The sequence below is a fragment of the Stenella coeruleoalba genome (assembly GCF_951394435.1).
Source record: "Stenella coeruleoalba genome assembly, chromosome: 1".
Taxonomy (NCBI): Eukaryota; Metazoa; Chordata; class Mammalia; order Artiodactyla; family Delphinidae; genus Stenella; species Stenella coeruleoalba.
Genome location: NC_137169.1, coordinates 492,605 through 511,106, shown reverse-complemented (window position 1 = coordinate 511,106; position 18,502 = coordinate 492,605). Strand labels below are relative to the sequence as shown.

Genomic DNA, 18,502 nt, shown 5'->3' with positions numbered 1-18,502 from the left:
CCCGGCTGAGTAGGGAGGGAAGCACCGCAGACTCAGGTGGGGCAGCACCAGGCCGGCAGCCCCCTTGCTTCAGCTGTGCAGCGGCGGGGCTCTCAGGGCCCCTGAGGCCAAGAGGAGGGACGGCCTCAACCTGCAGGCGGGTGGGAGTTGTGACACCTCCGTGGGAGCCTCTGAGCCGTGGCCAAGACTCACGATCGGGGTGAGCCAGGTCGCCAGCATTCATCGTGCCTGTGTTGTGTGGAGTGTAGATTGACCCAGTGAATTTGGGAGCACAGGACAGGGGTGACTGCCCTGTGACCTGGCACCCCACACCCTCACCACCCCAGTGTAGGTGATCTGAGGTGCAGGGGAGGACACTGATTCAGCCTGGAGTCCTGCCGAGTGGACCTGGCCCCCAGAGGATAGACCCCCAGAGGCCACCAAGACTGGGGGTCTATCCTGGAGTCCCCAAGGCCTTGGAACACCAAAGCCCTCACGTGAACAGGGTGGGTGGGTCACCCCCAGGTCCTCTGGGGCTCAGACCTGAGCTTCCCTGTGAATCCGGGCAAGGGTACCCTCTCCCCGTCACGAGGAGCCTGTTCGCTTTGCTCATTCCTGTTGGTTTTGTTACTTTGTATTTACAGTTGAATTCTTGTTTGTTGATTTGCCGGCCAGTTAGGATTGTACGTGGCTCAGTGTGGGGTTGTCAGCTCCTGCCTCACCTCACCTCACCCACCCCGAGCCTGCGCCAGGGCAGCAGCTTCAGCTCCTCTGCTGGCCTCGGCCTCCTCCCGGTGTAGTCTGCCACAGTTTAAATGGCCCCACAGCTCAGCAAGCTTGTGTCTCCTTTCTCATTCAGCTCTTTATCCTCCAGTCTTGTTTTTTCTTTTGCACGTTTTTCTATGTATCACTAACTCAGCTCCAAACTTGCTGGCGGAATTTAAAAACTCACTTCCGTCCAGCTCCTCAAGTGACTTGTTCAGGTGGAGCCGCCCTCCTGGCGCCCTGTCTGGGCCGCCCTGGGCCCTTGATGGTACCAGCAGGGTCTCCCTGGGATACCCTTGGCCTCATCAGCTGGAGCCTCTGTTTCTGGAATGCCGTGTTTTCCTGCCGTGTGGTTTACTTTCTTGTTTTCACAGAGTACATCCTAGAATGGCTTTCTGAGAAAAGGTGCATCAGAGATAGATTGTAGAATAAGAATTATGTTTTTAAACTATTAGTAATTGACATGTTTGAGTGATTCTTTCCACCACAGGCATTGTGCTAGGTTCTTCACAGGACTTACCTCACAACAAATCTATAATGAACCTTGTTTGATAAGGGAGGACCCTTAAGTACAGAGATGAACTTGCCCACATGGCTGCGAAGCCATGATTCAGCTCTATTTGACTCCAAAACTTAATTTAAAAAAAAATAAATTTGTTTATTTACTTTTGGCTGCATTGGGTCTTAGTTGTTGTGTGCGGGCTTTCTCTAGTTGCGGAAAGCGGGGGCTACTCTTCGTTGTGTGTGGGCTTCTCATTGTGGTGGCTTCTCTTGTTGCGGAGCACAGGCTCTAGGCACGCGGGCCTCAGTAATTGTAGCGTGTGGGCTCAGTAGTGGTGGCTCATGGGCTCAGTAGTTGTGGCTCACGGGCTCTAGAGTGCAGGCTCAGTAGTTGTGGCACATGGGCCTAGCTGCTCCACGGCATGTGGGATCTTCCCAGACCAGGGCTCGAACCTGTGTCCCCTGTCGTGGCACTACATTTTGTTTTCCTCGTGGGTGTCATGTGCTGCCCCTCCTCACTGCCCCTCCTCTGACTCGGTGGCCTGTGAGTTGGGGGACGTGAGTGTCTGTTCACGTGGAGACACTGTCACTGCTTTTCCTTCCCTGTGAGTTTTTGTTTTCCCTGGAATCAGTAATTGTGTTGTTTTTTTTTCTTTCTTTTCAGTTGCTTTAGTTTTCTGTACCCTCATCACAATTTCAACACCAACTTCTCAGCCCAACTCCCAGAAACAGCTGAGGTTCATTCATCTCAGAGTGAAGGCTCTTCCTGCATTTCTCACCTGTCCAGCTGGCTGTTTGCCCATCACATCTAGGCCCAGCTTTCACCCTGGGGATTCTCTCAGACTCTCTGCTCCCCTGATCCCTCATCTTCCCTTTTCCTTCCCTTTTTTTTTTCTTCATTTTTTACTTTTTTTTCCTTTTTTCCTTACCTTACTTTGAAAGAGCACATCTTCCAGTCTCCTGCGGAAAGAAACACAAGAGAAAATTTTGAAACCTTGCAAATCTGCGGACATCTTTATTGGGTCCTGTTTCTTGGTTCACAGTTTGGCTGGATGTGGAATTCTAGGTTGGAAATTATTTCCTATAAAACCCCATAGGTGTCACTCTGTTGTCTTCTGGTTCCCAGTGTTGCTCTTGAGAAAATTGAACCCAATTTGAGTCCAGAGCCTTTGTGATTTTCTCTCTCGAAGCTCCTCTTTTCCTTCACTGGTGGAGACACTCCCAGTGACATATATACTTTGGTGTGGATCTGTTTTCGCCCCCACAGGAGCCCATTTCAATCTGGAAACTCCTAACCTTCTGGGATTCAGTTTGGGGACGTTTTCTCGAACCATTTTGTTATCATTTCTTCCACTCTGTTTCTTCTCTTTTTATGAAACGCCTGTTGTTTGGATGACTTTCTCTTCTATATTTTACCTCGTTGGCATATTCAACATTTTCTTCTAATCCGTTTAATGAATTTCTTTCATTTCTGTTACCGTCTTAATTTCTAAGAGACTTGACTTTTGGGTGTTTGGCGGTGCCCTGTCCGTGTTTCGTGGGTGTGGCGGCCTCTCCTTGTGGGGATGTTAATGCTATGTATTTTCTCTGCCCCCCACGGCCAAGTCTAGCTTCTGTTGCTGCCAAGTGCGTTCCTCTGTTGCCTTTGGCCTCTGTTTCCCACATCAGTGGGCTTCCTCTGGTGGCACTTGGCTGTGTGCTTATGTTTGAGAGTGAGGTCTACCAACCAAGACCCCCAGAAGTGGCTCTAAGTGCCCTCCCCCACTTCTGGTGGGAGCCAGGACTCTTTGGAGACATGGCTAGTTCCTGGTAAGGTTGCCAACTTCAGCAAATAAAAATACAGGCCCCTAGTTAAATTTGAATTTCAGATAAGCAACAAATAATTTCTCAGTATGTCCTGTGCGATGTTTACTTGGAAACCCTAACGCCAGACCTGTGGCAGGAAGTGCATGAGAACCTGCCGTGTCTCTTCATGTCAGAGGCCACGGGAGGCGCCAGGAGGGTGCAAAGGGCTTCACTGGCCAAAGAGGGGACAATATGAGGGCTAGAGCACACGAAGCGTGTTGAGGCCCGTCCACACTGGGCTGAGGCACACGAAGCGTGTTGAGACCCGTCCACTGGGCAGCCATGGAGGATACAGAGGCCCAAGTCCCAGGGTCTCGGCTGAGATTCTATTAGGTTCTTGGGCCGTATGACTGGGCACATTCTCTGAGCATTTTAGTATAACTTCCTGGCTTCCTGGAAACCAAAATAATGCATATTGATCATAAAGCTCCCATGCTGATGGCTTAAATAGACTAATACATGCTTTCATAGATTTAAAATAGAGAACGTTAGATTTCCAGAAAGAAAAAAGGAATTGAACTTCTAATGCTTTAAAAAAAAAAGTCATTTTCTTGCAGAATCCACAGCTAAAAAATTAACCTGGGACAATTGTTCATCGTTGGATAACAAGCAGAGAGGTGTGAATTCTGGCAGAGAGCAAATATTGCCAAGGAGACTATGTCATATAAACGTTAATATTGTTTAAATGTTGGGCTGGAAAATGTGGAGTTTAACAACTAGTATTAGAAAAAGTCCAGGTAATTTTTTTTTTTAAAGACTCAATTTTATTTATTTATTTTTGGTTGCGTCGGGTCTTCGTTGCTGCACGCGGGCTTTCTAGTTTCTATTTGCGGTGAGCGGGGGCTACTCTTTGTTGAGGTGCGTGGGTTTCTCATTGCGGTGGCTTTGCTGCGGAGCGTGGGCTCTAGGCACGTGAGCTCTAGAGCGCACGCTCAGTAGTTGTGGCTCACGGGCTTAGTTGCTCCATGGTATGTGGGATCTTCCCGGGGCCAGGGCTTGAACCCATGTCCCCTGCATTGGCAGGCAGGCTCTTAACCACTGCGCCACCAGGGAAGCCCCCATCATTCACTTTTTAGCACTTCCTTCCTTTTCGGCACTCCAGGCTTATCTCGTGTTCCCTCCCGCACCCTAAGACCCGCCATTTCTCCAAGGAGCCCGGGTTCCTTGTGTGGGAAATGGTCTTAGAAACCATTTTGATCTGGAGCTGGGTGTGCTCACTGCTGCTGGGCCTTCTCAGATGACAGAGCCGACCACGCATCCACACACCTAAAACCGCTGCCACAGGCGTCCACCTCTATTTGTGTTGTGCCACGACGGGACGCAGGTTCGAGCTGTGAACTCATGTTCACAGCAGTGTCTCCAACTGTGATCCTGACCTCGCGGGTCATTCCAGCCCCTCTCTTGCTTTTCCATAACCTGGTCCACGTCCCCTGCGGCAGTATCAGTGCTGATAAACCCCAGCCGGTGGGAAACACTCGTGTCAGCTCCAGCACGGTGCTGCGCGCAGGCCCCTCTGCCTTCAGTCACAGGCTCTGCTGACTCCCGAGGCCCTCAGGTTGGTGCTTCGCACCCCTTCAGTGGTGTTGCCCCGTTTGTGAGTCAGCCAGATTTCGTGGCCACATTCTGATTACCTGGCCACCTAAATGAGTTGTTTAGACTTCACACATTAAGATTCCCCTTTGCGCCATGCAGTTCATTGGATTTTGATAAACGCACAGTGCCGTGAATCCCCCTACTGGGGGATCATACAGAACAGTCTCGCTGCTCTGAAAGATCCCCTGTGCACCACCTCTTCATCCCTGCCCCCGGGTTGTGGTTTTAAGGTGCTTGTTACGCAGCAGATACCTGGAGCGTTTCTAAAGATAGTGAACTTCACAAAGAGAGCGATTACAGAAATAGTGTGTTACTATCTAAAAAGAGCCTTCTTTGTCCAAATTCCGTCTAATTTGGATGGTGAGGTTAAAACATACGCCGTGTGATATATACAGTTAGGTAATCGAAAGCTCTCCGTTTAAATTTGTCAATAACAGTATAAATATTTGTGTACTTATAATAAACGTTCGGAGGTATATCAATATCGTTAAGTGGAGGAAGCGTATATATTACATAATAAAGAGAAAAAGAGTTGTCTTTTACATGCACAGCATATTCTAAACAAAAAGCAAAGCTGTTGTTTCCTCTGCTGGGTCAGGGAGTGCATTTCTGTCCCCCAGGCTTATCCCCGTTTGGGCCCTCCTCCCCTCTGGTTCCCACCACGACTTGACTCTGTTTGACCGGATGGTCCTTGTTTCTGAGATGGCGAACGCTGCCAGTAATCATTCAGGGCTGTGCTCGTTTTAGGTGCTGTCACCCGGATTGGTTAAAACTCGAGCCAACGTGATCATCATGTCTTGTGCGTGGTCAACAGTGACGACGTGCCTGCCCAAATCCAGGCCTGAGATCCAGACTTGGAAAAACTGGCCACGTGTCTTAAACCTCACCTGTCTTTGGGGTTCCCCCAGACCGCCAGTGGCAACACAAAGGCCTCCTCCCTTGGATAAAATGAAGAGCAGTGCAGACGATGGAACATATTTATCACTACTGTATCTAACCACCTCTTCGCAAGTTTGGAAGCCCCCCTGTTTACGAAGCCCGTAATATGGGAAAGTCAGACCATTTATACACAAAAGGAACGTTGTTCTGACTGTGTTGGAGCAACTTTGCGATCTCGCGTTGGTGGGAAGCTGCCACGTTCGCGTGTGCGGCGAGGATGGCTCTGATTGCTGTGTTGTGAGGCCCTCCCCGCCAGTACCTGCAGGTCGGAAGGCTCTATGAGGTAAACACACTCTCGTGACTGAATCCTGGGGAAGTACGTGACACCTTAAAAGAGATTCCGCTCTCTGGCCTTTGGACATGCTGTGCAGCCGGGTGGCAGTGGTGGCCTCCCGGGGGCCGTCTCCGGGGTCCCTGACTGTTGACGCGACAGGAAACAGCCTCGCTAGACAGGCCGACACTTGCCACACTGTCCCCAGGGGCCAGGTCAGGGCCGGGGGCCCCTGTGCACCAGAAGCAGATGACCCGGAACTTGCAGTCCGGCCCGAGTCCGCAGGACAGGCAGAGGAGTTGGACGTGTCTCGCTGAGGTGGTGTGGGCATGAGACGGCACGGGCTGTAATGGAGTTCTGTAAATGTATCTCCTTCAACTGGCCCTCAGAGTTCAGGACAAAATACCACAAGAAGCTCTTAATACAGATGTGAAGCCAGTGATTCTTCAGATAAACTGAAAATCCTGTAGGAAGTGATAGAAGGGAACCACTCAGGACGGTACCCGAGGGGTGGCCCTGGGTCCAGTCGGGACCAGGAAGCTCGGGGAGTCTGGTGGTAGGTTCACCCCCACTCCTCCCACCCCCCTAACCCCGACAGCAGAGGAGTCCTTGGGCTGGCAGGCTGGGCGGGCAGGGGAGGTGGGAGCCCTCCAGGCTGCAGGGCCGAGGGGCGTCGGTGGCCATGCCGAGGGCCGCAGGGAGGCCAGGTCAAGGCTTCGGGGTGGCTGAGGGACTGTGTTGCAGGCAGGACACCACGGACCACCCTCCCTCCCTCCCGTGGCTTCCCCCACACCCTCTGTGGGGAGCTCGAGCCCCTCTTCATAAAGCAGAGCTGCTGTCACCAGAACCCGTGGTGAAGGGGCTCCCTTGCTGGAAGCATCGCATTTAAAGGTAAATCTCCTTGGTGAGGCGCCAGGGACCCAGGGCGCCCGTCCACGTGGAAGCAGCGCTCGCGGCCCCCCGGAAGCCAGCCTGGTGGCTGCTCTAAGCTTGTCAGCCCTGGCCTTCCCAGGGCGCCAGCAACCAGCTGGACCTGGGGACTCTGTAACTTTGTTAACTCCCGCAGTGAGAGGCACCACGGGTGAAATCTGCTAGGAGTCGGGTCTGTGGTCCTTGATTCCTGGCTGCAAAACTGATGAATCGATAAGGGCGGTAAGGAAACACTTCTGGCGTGATGGGAGAGAAGAATATACAATGGCCAACCTCGGAGCCTGAGGTCATGGTTCGAGTCTATGACCCATACAATCCGGCCGGCGTCCCTGCACCTTCACGAACAGAACGAGCCAAACGGGATGCAGGCAGGCGTCAGAGGCGCTGCGGGCTCGGTTCGGGCCACCGCGGGCACGCAAGGCACACAAACCTTTTGGTTTCCCAGCGCATATAAAAGTTATGTTTAAAGTGTAGGCTATTAAGTGTGCCATAGCATTATGTCTAAAAAACGTACATGCCTTAATTTTTTAAAAAATTTGTTTATTTTTGGCTGCGTTGGGTCTTCGTTGCTGCGTGTGGGCTTTCTCTAGTTGCGGCAAGTGGGGGCTACTCTTCGTTGCGGTGCACGGGCTTCTCATTGCGGTGGCTTCTCTTGTTGCAGAGTTCAGGCTCTAGGCGCGCGGGCTTCAACAGTTGTGGCACGCAGGCTCAGTAGTTGTGGCGCACGGGCTTAGTTGCTCCACGGCATGTGGGATCTTCCCAGACCAGGGATCGAACCCGTGTCCCCTGCGTTGGCAGGTGGATTCTTAACCACTGCACTACCAGGGAAGTCCCATATATATTTTTTTAAATTTTACATGCCTTAATTTAACACTACTTTGTCTCTAAGAAATGCTAACCATCATCTGAGGCTTCAGCGAGTCAGAATTTTTCGCTGGTGGAAGGTTTGAAATAATGTGAGAACTACCAAAGTGTGACACAGACGTGAAGTGAGCAAACGCTGTTGGGAAAATGGCACTGATAGACTTGCCTGACAGAGGGTCACCCCAAAACTTCAGTTTGTAAAAAGGGCACAGTCTGCGAAGTGCAGTACAATGAGGGGTGCCTGAACCCTGTTAATGCCACGCAGGAAACCACTGATGTGGGTTTGACCACGACCGCTAAAATCCTTGATCTTGGCTCCCTGACATTTTCTCAAGATAAAAGGGTTGGCTGGCCCATGAAATAATGGATCTATATTTCCAGATTTTCTCGTCTGTATTTTCGAATCAGTGTCTCAGTGGATTGATGATCTCCCAGCCTCTGTCTGACCTGTGGTCTCCACCGGAAGGAGAAGAGAGCCGCCACGGGACACCCGGCTCTTCGGACATGGGGCCTGCAGAGCCCCTGCCTCACGGGGTGAGCCCCGGCACCGGGCAGGCCACCAGGTCCCCAGAAGAAGGACCAACACACTCACAAGTAACCTGGTGCTTGTACGAGACCTGGTCAGAATGAGCATAAAAGCAGCGTGAGGGGGACATGGCGAGTGCCGTGGCCTGTGACACGGCCCCACGCTCTGGCCTCACCTTGTCTGATGATGGGTCAGCGCAGCTCCCAAGGACACCCCAGGGACCCTGCTGCTCAGCGACCTGCCCACAAGCCAGTCCCTAACAAGACACCATCCCTGAGACCTGTGCTTTTGTCCTTTTAAGTCCTGCCCCTGCTTTGCTCAGGGAGACAGTCGTATTTGTCTCCTGTTACTGCATCAAAAATCAACGCGAATTCAGCAGCTTCCCTCGGCATGTTCGTTACCGCACGGCTGCGTGGGGCACGCGTCTGGGTGTGAGTTTGCCGGGAGCTCGGCCCAGGGTCTCACCAGGGGAAACCTGTGTCGGCAGGGCTGTGTCGTCACCTGGGGTCCTCTTCCAGGCTAATCTGGTGGGTGGCATAATCCATTCCTTGCGGTTGTAGGACTGAGATCCATTTTCTTCTTGCGGGGGTGGGGGGGTGGGGGGGTGGCTGGGGCCTCAGGGTTTTGCACTTGGGTCAACCCCATGGGCCCTTTCACAGCCCAGCAGGCAGAGAAGCTGAGGCTTTTTGTCCGGCTGAGATGCATACTCTGCCTCAGGGAGCAACTTGCAGTCACGTCTGTCACGTGGGTGCGAAGGGCTATCCCGCCAAGGTTGGTCACACTCTGGGGGGGGAAACGGGCTGGGTGCCCTGGGGAGCATCTCAGAACTCTGTCCATTTCCCTGATGTGTTCGTGTAAATCCTGACAGGTCTAAACTAACCATCTTGGCGTTTCCTGCATCATCAGACCGCATCTCTCCCGCATGTAAACCCCCTTAGGCCTCATCGTACTTCACGTGAGAGCCCAGCACGCTCTCCCCTACCCGGCAGGCAGCTTCCTGGGCCCCAGCCTAGCTATTCACTTGTGGGTGTGGGTCCCCGAGGGGCTGTCCTGGTTGGTCTGGCTGAGGGAGCCCCTTACCTGCGTTAATCTCGCCATGTTTAAAATGCCCTCATTCATCAGCAGCTGGGTCTGCAGGCTGTCTGCCCTCTAACAGCTACAAGAGGGCAGGAGCTTGGCAGCCAGTGCGGTGCTGAGTCCCAGTGCCTGGCACACAGTAGGTGCGCAGCGTTTGCTGAATGACAGCGTGTGTGAACACGTGTCTGTGTGTCTGCTTGTGCCTCTGAGTGCCTGTGGTTTCTCCTCCCAGTGATCCTGGCTGCCTGGAATGTCCGGGTCCCCAGGATTGGAGCCAGAGTCTGAGTCTGTCTCAGTGGGGCTCGCTGGCTGACCCGCCTTGTCTGGCCTGGACTCCTAGGAGGGGGATGTGGGTCCAGGGCTCTGGTCTGGCTGGGGCTGGGCTGGAGCTCAGGAGGACCATGGTGATGTTGCAGCCGTTTAGTTCCGGTCTGTTCTCTCCTGGGCCTCTGTTCTCATCTGCGGCTATTTCCTGCCAAGGACTGGGGAGGTGGGCTCAAGCAGAGAGAACAGGATGGGGCAGGGAGGAGGGGTTTGTAGCCTTCCCCTGCCCTGTCCATCCTTGCCCAGTGGTGCCAGGAGTGTGCTTCCTCCTTCAGACTTCTGTGCTGGGGCTGAGCCGAGGGCTGGATCTGCGTTGCCAGGAATCCACCGACCTCCACGCAGGGCTGAGAGAGGGAGGGCTCTGCAGGGAGTTAGGGTGTGGCCCGGGTGCTTCCAGGCTCCTAGCTCAGCGCTGGGAGCTGACCCTGCTCCCCTTCCAGACTGAGGGGCCGGACCTGGGCCGTCTCTGCCTCCCTCCAGCCCTGCCTGGACATCTTCCCTCTATGGAGGAGAGACAGCCTGGCAGCCAGAGGCAGGAACAGAGGCCTGAGATGGAGCAATAGAGCGGTCGAGGCCGATGGAGAGAGACAGACAAGGGCGGGGGCGCAGAGGAGGGAGGAGGGCTGGGAAGGAGGCCACCAGTGCTAATATAAACCAGTTAGAAAAACAGGAGGAGAGGCCAGGCCTCAAGGCCAGCCAGGCAGGGCTTGTTTATCCAGAATGAAAGGCCCTTGAGGAGCTGGGGGTGGGGTGCGGAGACAAGTCCTGATTCCAGTTTGGAAAGGGGGCTCCGCCTCCCAGGGTCTGGATCCTGCTGAGGAAATGGGTCCGTTAGGTTGGGGGTGGGGCGTCCTCACAGCCCTGTGTCCTCCCAGTGGGTCCTACCTGTTGTCAGCCCTCATTCCCTCTTGCTGCAGTAGCAGCAGCCTCCTCCCCTTGCCCGGATCCCAAGAGTCTGGCTGGGCTGGGCTCCTTGCTTGTCTGAGGACTTGGGGACCAGGGCAGCGTTCAAGAGAGACTCCAGCCCACCAGGGCCTGGGCCTGTGACCATAATTCAGTCCAAATGGGCAGTCCAAAAATGCACCGTGGGTTTTTGTGGTAGTTCGGTGGATTTTTTTTCTTTTCTTTTTTTTTGAGGTTTGCTTAACTAGAAAGAGTGGGTTTGATACACAGTGCATGCTCTGTTATTTCACATTTGTTTACGTGACTTTGTAAGTTTTCCCAGAGCTTCAAATTTGTGCCTTCTGTTGGGAAGGCTCCCATACCCCACTTCATTTCCTCCCCTCTGGGAGGGGTGGGGGGTGATCCTGGGAGCACCGTACCCGGGTCTGGGTGGTGTTTCTGCTCTTGATGGTGGGCAGATGGGGTGGGGGCACCAGGACAGGGGGTCACCCGGCTCCCCGCTCAGCTCTCAGGGGCCTCACCCCTCATCCCCCTGGCTGGCTGAAGATGACTGATGAACAGCCGTGCCCATCATGCTCTCCGGAAGGGGCCCCCCTACCTCCCTAGGGCCCGTGCGACTCTTATCCCCACCTCACAGTTGAGGAAACGCAGCCCCCAGAGGCGAAGGGTCACCACAGGGCCAACGGGAAGACCTGGTGGTCTGGCAGCCTGGGGTCCTTGGGGTCAGACCCAGGATGCCTTTCTGCTCTCCTGCAGTGGGGGGATGCCTCGGCCAGTGTTCACTTACAGAGATGCTGGTGAGGAGATACTCCCCCCAGAACCCCAGACCTGCAGTGGCCCCAGAAGGGCTCTGTATGTATGTCACAGACACCCACGAGGCATCTGGGGCCATACCCTCAGGCCCCCCTGCCCCTTCTGGGCTGGGCTACTGCCACCTTCTCCAAGACCCAAGCCAGAGTGACTCCCCTCACCCTTGGGAACACAGTGGCCAAGGCCTGACACCTCCCACCAGGCCGGCCAAGGACCAAGGACGGGGGAAGGCGGGGAGGCCAAGGGGCCGGGCAGGAGCGGAGGGGGCGGTCTGCTCTGATGTCACAGCGGGTGCTGGGGAGGGGAGGGGGAGGAGGAGGGGGCCGGGCTGTTTTTCTGGAGAGTTAGAGCCTGAGTGAGACAAAGCGCCGGCGGGCCAGGCGGGCCAGGCAGGCGCCATGGAGCTGCGGGCCCGGGTCCTGCTCTGGAAACTTGTGCTTCTGCAGAGTGAGTTCGGGTGTGGGGGCGGGGGCGGGGGGCGGGAGCCGCTGGTGGGTCTGAGCCCGAGCCCAGGGTTGGGGGGGGGGGGTGCCTCAGCTGGGAAGGGGTGGGTCTGGGGGCCTCAGAGGGAGCTGCTCACCACGAGAAGGCCCCCAGGACGTGGAGGTGGTGAGGCCTCACGTCAGGTCCCACAGAACTTCCCCTCACTGGACGCTGGAGACGGGCCGGGCAGGGAGGGAGGCCAAGGCGGGGGCTCCTCCTGGGCTCCCTGGCGCCCCCCGACTTCTCTGGGACGCCCCTCAGGCCTGTGCTTCTCTGTTGTCAGGAGGGGAGTGGGTGGGGGACTGAGGGGGGCTCGCAGGGTCTGCTCCCAGGCCCCGGAGCTCACCCCCCCCACCCCACCCCTGCCGGGCTGGCCTGCTGACCCGGCACATTCCTCCATCCGGCTGGGCACCGGGCCACATCTCTGGAGCAGGAATTTGGCGTGTGGGGTGGCAGATGGTGGGGTCACTCCCCACTTCCAGCCTTCTCGTGCTTCAGACCTCTGCCCTTCGGGAAGGCCGAGGGGGCTCCTGGGTGGGGCGCCAGCCGTCTGAGGACCCTGGAGGGCGGGCTTGTGAGGCATGGCCCCCGGGCAGGTGCCACTCCGGATATGCACGTGCAGAAGCCCCGCAAACCAGCCCGAGGTGTCAGGCGCTGGTACTCTTGTGGCCTTGCTGCAGTGCTGTTTAGGGTGGCCACCATTCCTGAATGTGGCGCTTGGTGACAGGCACACACACAGAGCTGGCCTGGCCCCACCACTCACCCGCAGCCTGGGCAGATGGCCATGAGGATTAAGCGGGGGCCTGGGAGAGGTGGGGGGGAAGGAGACCCCCGCCTCTGCCCTCCCGGCTTCTCTGGATTTACCTCCACCTGTTAAGAGGGTGTCACTAGCACCCACCTCAGCAAGGACTACCGAAGGGGCCCAGGGAGCCAAGTGGGGGCCGGTTCGGGTGGGTGACCCCTCCACAGTATGACTCTTGCTTCCTCTCCTTCCAGGCTCTTCTGTCCTTCTGTCCTCAGGTTAGTGACCACCCTCCCCTGGGAACCCTTGCTAGCCCCATCCTGTATGTGTCCCCTTGGGTCTCACCCCTCCCGCGGTCACTTCCCCTCTCCACCAGGGCCAGTCGGGCCCGCGACCCCCGGCAGCTCCGTGGTGTCCGAGTCTGCAGTGAGCTGGGCAGCCGGCGCCCGGGCCGTGCTGCGCTGTCAGAGCCCGCGCATGGTGTGGACGCAGGACCGGCTGCACGACCGCCAGCGCGTGGTCCACTGGGACCTCAGCGGCGGCCCGGCCGGCGGCTCCGCGCGCCGACTCGTGGACATGTACTCGGCGGGCGAGCAGCGCGTGTACGAGCCGCGCGACAGCGGCCGCCTGCTGCTGACCCCCACCGCCTTCCAGGACGGCAACTTCTCGCTGCTCATCCGCGGTACGGCCCGAGGGACCGAGAGGGGGCGGGGCTGCGGGGGCGCGGGCGGGGGCGCGGGCGAGGCCGCGGAGCTCATTGCTGGGTTCCCCCGGTGCGTAGCGGTGGAGGACACAGACGAGGGGCTGTACACCTGTAACCTGCACCACCATTACTGCCACCTCTACGAGAGCCTGGCCGTGCGCCTCGAGGTCACCGACGACCGTGAGTGTGTCCCACTCCCGGCCTGTGCTCTCCCACCCCTGCCCCCACCCCCCGCCCCGCTCCCTCCGGGCACCCTCCCGGCCCGGGGTCCCTGACCGGCCTCGCTCCCCCAGCCCGGGCCGCCGGCGCGCACTGGGACGGCGAGAAGGAGGTGCTGGCGGTGGAGCGCGGCGCGCCCGCGTTGCTGACGTGCGTGAACCGCGCGCACGTGTGGACCGACCGGCACCTGGAGGAGGCGCAGCAGGTGGTGCACTGGGACCGGCAGCCGCCCGGGGTGCCGCACGACCGCGCGGACCGCCTGCTCGACCTGTACGCGTCGGGCGAGCGCCGCGCCTACGGGCCGCCCTTCCTGCGGGAGCGCGTGGCGGTGGGGGCGGACGCCTTTGCGCGCGGTGACTTCTCGCTGCGCATCGACCCGCTGGAGCCGGCAGACGAGGGCACCTACTCCTGCCACCTGCACCACCACTACTGCGGCCTGCACGAGCGCCGCGTCTTCCACCTGAAGGTCACCGAGCCCGCCGCCCGGCCGCCCCCGCGGGACTCGCCGGGCAACGGTTCCAGCCACAGCGGCGCGCCCGGCCCAGGTGCAGGAGGCACGTCTGTGGCCCCCCTCCGGCCCCAAATCAGGGACTCCAGCGTTGCGGGGGGAGGGCCCCGCGGGCTGAGGCCGGCCCGGGTAGGCGCGCTGCGCGCTCCCTGACACGGTCCCCGCCCGACCCCCGCAGACCCCACGCTGACGCGCGGCCGCAGCGTCATCAACGTCATCGTCCCCGAGGGCCGGGCCCACTTCTTCCAGCAGCTGGGCTACGTGCTGGCCACGCTGCTGCTCTTCATTCTGCTGCTCATCACGGTCATCCTGGCCACCCGACAGCGCCGCCGCGGAGGTGAGCGGGGGGTGGGGGTGGGGGGGGACTCGCGACGCCGGGGCTGAGGCCAGCACTGGGAAGCCTTTCCCGGCCGGAGGCGGAACTTGGGGCGCAGTGGTCCGAGCAGAGGGCCCCATGAGCTTCGTTGCCTGGGCTGCGAGGGTTCCTGTGGGCTGGGGGGGGGGGGCGCTGGGGAAGGGGGAGGCTGCTCCCAACACGACTCTCCCTCCCCAGGCTACGAATACTCCGACAAGAAGTCCAAGTCCAAGGGGTGAGTGCCCCTTCCGGCTCTCCCGGGGACCAGGCAGACCTGCCCACCGCTCTAACCTCCCACCACCCTCCCGCTTCCAGGAAGGACGTGAACATGGTGGAGTTTGCTGTGGCTGCCGGCGACCAGCCTCTTTACAGGAGGGAGGACATCCGACTAGGTGAGGGAGACCAAAGGGACAGACTGTGGCTCCCAGGCCTGGGGTGAGGGAGGCACGTCTCTGAGACCTCGCCCTGCTCTCTCCCTGCATCAGGTTACAAAAACAACCTCCTGAAGGAGAAGGTTGGGCTGTCCCACAGCCCCCTGCCCGCCAAGAGCATCGACTTGGACAAAGGTGAGCTGAGGTGCGGGGGGAGACCCCTGCCCATCTCAGAGCTGGGCTGTATCCCTTGCCACCCACTCAGAGCCCCAAGGCACCAGCCAGCCCTGCGGGCAGGAGTCCCCTGCCGCCTCAGTGCCCCCGAAGTCCCTGGGCAGCCCTGATGGTAGTCTGCCCTGTTTCCCCCGCAGCAGAGGGGCAGAGGGCAGACACCCGCCTGTCCCCTTGGCTTCCAGAGTTCAGGAAGGAGTACTGCAAATAAGGCGACCCCGGGCTCCTGGCTGGGCCAGCAGCTCTGCCAGCTCTTGTCTGTCCACCTCGGAAGACTCTTCCTGACCCCCATGCAGCTCGCCTGGCCCCCCTTCCAGCGGCTGGTCCCGCTGTCCTGGAACTTGGCCTGGACTGGTGCAGGGTGAGGCTGCCTCCAGACCCCTCTTGGGGGCCACCTGATCCTCATTTGCGATCGTGGGCTCCTTAGGACTCTGCCGGCACTGCAGCCGGGCCCCTTCCGCAGCCCTCGGCCGGTGCTCTTCCCTCCTCGCATGGCCACGACCCCGCTGATGTTCACCAGTCTCTCAGGCTCTCCTGGCCTCTGCCCACTGGGGGCTGGGAGCCCCACCTCTGCAGGGAGAGGGCCGTGAGGGGGCTCAGTGGGGATCCTTGGAGCTGGGGTCAGCCTCAGGCCTGGCACTCCCACCCCTTCCTTGCCCTGTCCTTAGGGGAGCTGCCTGCCAGCTCCCCTCGACGGCACCCCGAGTTTCGCTGCCAGGCTGTCTTGGGCTCTTCATGGTAACCCGAGGACCGCGCACTCCAGGCCCGGGGCTAGTGTCCCTCTGCGCTGCCTCCGGCCTCCTGGGGCCCCCTCTCTGCTTCCCACCCTGCTTCGGCCCTGTTTCCAGCAAGCTGCCTTGACAGTCACTAGGCTCCATGTGACTTCCGAGCCTGACTCCCTTCCCTCGGCCCCTCCTTGGGCTGGAGTCCAGGCTGAGGCCTCATGGGACTGCGTTTTGGCTGAGGACGGGGGGCGGGGGGGGCGGTGAGGATGGTCTTAGAGTGGCTGGTGCTGCCACTCCCGACACCCCACATTTGCTCATCCTGGGGAATCGCTATCATCTCAATAAAGACCACATCTGATTTTAGACTTGGCCCCAGCTGTGCCTCTACAGCTCCCGTCCATCTCCCCGGGGGGCAGAGTCTGGCCCTTGGGGACCCCCAAGTGTTCTCCCTCATCTGGAGTCCTACTGTCATCACCCATTCCTCTGGGTGGGAAGTCTGGGTCTGGGTGTCCTGAGAAGGGCAGCGTCGGAGCTGATTGCGTGCACTTGCTCCTGGCTGTGAAGCAGTTTCAGATCCTCTTCCAAGGGCTTACTGGACGCGAGGACAGAGGGCAGACTGTATCAGTTCAGTCCTCTGAGAAGAGAAGCAGATGCCAGGATGGGCTCAACGAGTGAGGAAAAAGGGGGAGGAAGCAGGTAGCGGGAGCTAGCGGGAGCGCCCTCAGAGGGGTGCCAGCAGGACAGGAGGGGGAGGGAAGGGAGCCGCGGTAGGAAGAAGCCTGTTTCTCCAACCCTGACCCCATCCTCCAAGGCCCTCAGGGACAGCAGGGGGCAGGAGGGGCGACTGTCACCCTAAGTTGGAAAACCCAGAGCGATGGGCTGAGATCATGACCTTCCGAATGAAGAAGCACGAGCCACCCACACGGGGTGGGGGGGGCGGCCCACAGGGGGCTCCCTCTGCATCCGAGCTCGTACCTGGAGGAGGTGAAAACCCCGGGGTCATTTTGATGAAGGCCCAGTTTCAAGCCCTCACACAAAGAGTCACGAAATGTGTTCCTTACAGATCCTGGGGGGGAGGGGGGTGTCTGTGTGCTGGGTGTGTGTGTGTGTGTGCACGCTGGGTGGGTGTGTGTGCGCGCTGGGCGTGTGTGTGTGCTAGGTGTGTGTGCGTGTGCGCTGGGTGTGTGTGTGTGCGCGTGCGCGCACTGGGTGGGGGTGTGTGTGCTCAGGGAGCCAGGGGAAGGGCAGTCCTCCATCCAGGTCACCAGTGACCAGGAGATGGCCAGCAGGGTAGCAAGCACCTAGAACTTGTAAGGTGGTTGCAGCAGCAGTCACTGACTTTCATGGGCTCAGCTCTGAGTGGTTATTTTAAAAGGTGCCCAGGAAATGCAAGGCAGGAACTTGGGGTGGGAGTCCTGAGCGCTGGTCCTCATCTGAATGTCCAGGCTCTGGGTGTAAGCAGGACAGTCATACAGTGAAACACCTGGGCAGTAACTCAAAATAGCTGCTCTCTCGTCACACCCCCACAAGGACCCCACAGTGGCAACAGGAGGGAGGCTGGGGCACGGAGCTGTGACTCCCCCCAGCCCAGTGACCCCCCGGCCCCAGTGGCCCCATGCCACTGGACAAGGCCCTTCCTGTCAGGACTCAGGTTCTGGCCACAGACTCAGGCCCCTTGCAGGGCCCCAGCCCGACCACATGAGCATCAGTCCCGGGATTGGCTTCTGGCTACCAGCCTCTGTCCTGTGGCTTGGGCTGAGGGGCAGGAGTGCAGCTGAGGCATCAGAGCCCCTGCATCTGTGTGACTGGCAGCCATTTGTGCCTGGCCTGGGGGATCTGGTCCCCCGGTGAGCTCTCAGGGTCTTCCTCCCTAACCCTGAGCACCCAGAAGAGAGCCATGGCGGACCCTTCCTCTAAGGCAGTCCTGCCTGGGGAAACTGAGTCCCGAGGGGAGAAGGCCCAGGCTTGGCTGAGCGGGTGCCCACCTCACAGAGCCCAGGGGAGTGGAGGTCAGGACCCCTGCCTAGGCTCACCTGGGGGTGGTCCCCGGCCTGGACTCAGGGACTTATGGCCAAACTCTAGCTCCTCCAGTCAGTGATGGACTAATGAGGTCTCCTCTTGTGCTGGCCCACTGCGTGAGGATGGTCGTGACCCGACAGACGGGAGAGTCTCAGCTCCAGCCAGCTTCAAGGCGGGGCGCTGGGGACGGGCCTCAGAGCAGCATGTGCCGCCCACCGGCATAACTCTCAGGCCGCATCCTAGGGCCTCTCCCTTCTCACTCTTGCCAGCGTGGGCCTCCTTCTAGTGGCCTCAAGTTTTCCTCCTTGGGTGGGGGGTAGGGAGAGCCGCTCTCCCCATTGGGCTGGACCCTTCACAGCCGGAGGGGCGCTGCTCCGCGTCTCCCTTGACCCCAGGCAGGAGGACCCCAGGCAGGTTCGATGGAGAGCGGCCGGGAAAAGAATCCCTACACCTGCTGTCAGAAGCACCGTGCCCCTGCGTGCGCACACCTGCCCGCGCTGACCCCGCCGTCGCCTGAGCATCACATACACGTGCTCACACTTGCATTCCCTCGTCCACGGGGGCACCGGCATTCCCTTGGCCCGTGTTTCTCGGAGCCCCCGTGTGACCCGGTAGAGGGCGCGCCAGCTCGGAGCTGGCGCGGGGGCGCAATGTGACCGACTGTCCTCGGCTCCGGCCCGGACACAATTCTGTTTCCCGCGGTTCCCCCGCACCCCGCCGATGTGACCACGGCGCCTCCGGACTCTTAAGAGGAGGAGGACCGGAGCCTGGCCGCGCGGAACCCCTCCGAGGGCTCCAGGCCGGGTGCAGAGCTTCCTG

General features: G+C 58.9%; 1 protein-coding gene across 4 annotated transcripts; it reads left to right on the top strand.

The window, feature by feature from the left end:
• The first annotated feature begins 11,651 nt into the window (after positions 1-11,651).
• On the top strand, positions 11,652-16,027 carry MXRA8 (matrix remodeling associated 8). Of its 4 annotated transcripts, none has more exons than XM_079938370.1 (10): positions 11,652-11,774; positions 12,807-12,830; positions 12,929-13,234; positions 13,334-13,435; positions 13,549-14,019; positions 14,161-14,319; positions 14,536-14,572; positions 14,653-14,729; positions 14,823-14,903; positions 15,125-16,027. In XM_079938370.1, exons 1-10 carry the CDS (start codon positions 11,726-11,728, stop codon positions 15,148-15,150), a joined length of 1,332 nt encoding a protein of 443 aa, XP_079794496.1. In that variant the 5' UTR covers positions 11,652-11,725; the 3' UTR covers positions 15,151-16,027. The 4 variants fall into 4 exon arrangements, with proteins under 4 accessions (XP_079794496.1, XP_079794494.1, XP_079794495.1 ...); XM_079938368.1 differs by having other exon boundaries at positions 15,080-16,027; XM_079938369.1 differs by having other exon boundaries at positions 13,549-14,028.
• The last annotated feature ends 2,475 nt before the right edge of the window (positions 16,028-18,502 follow it).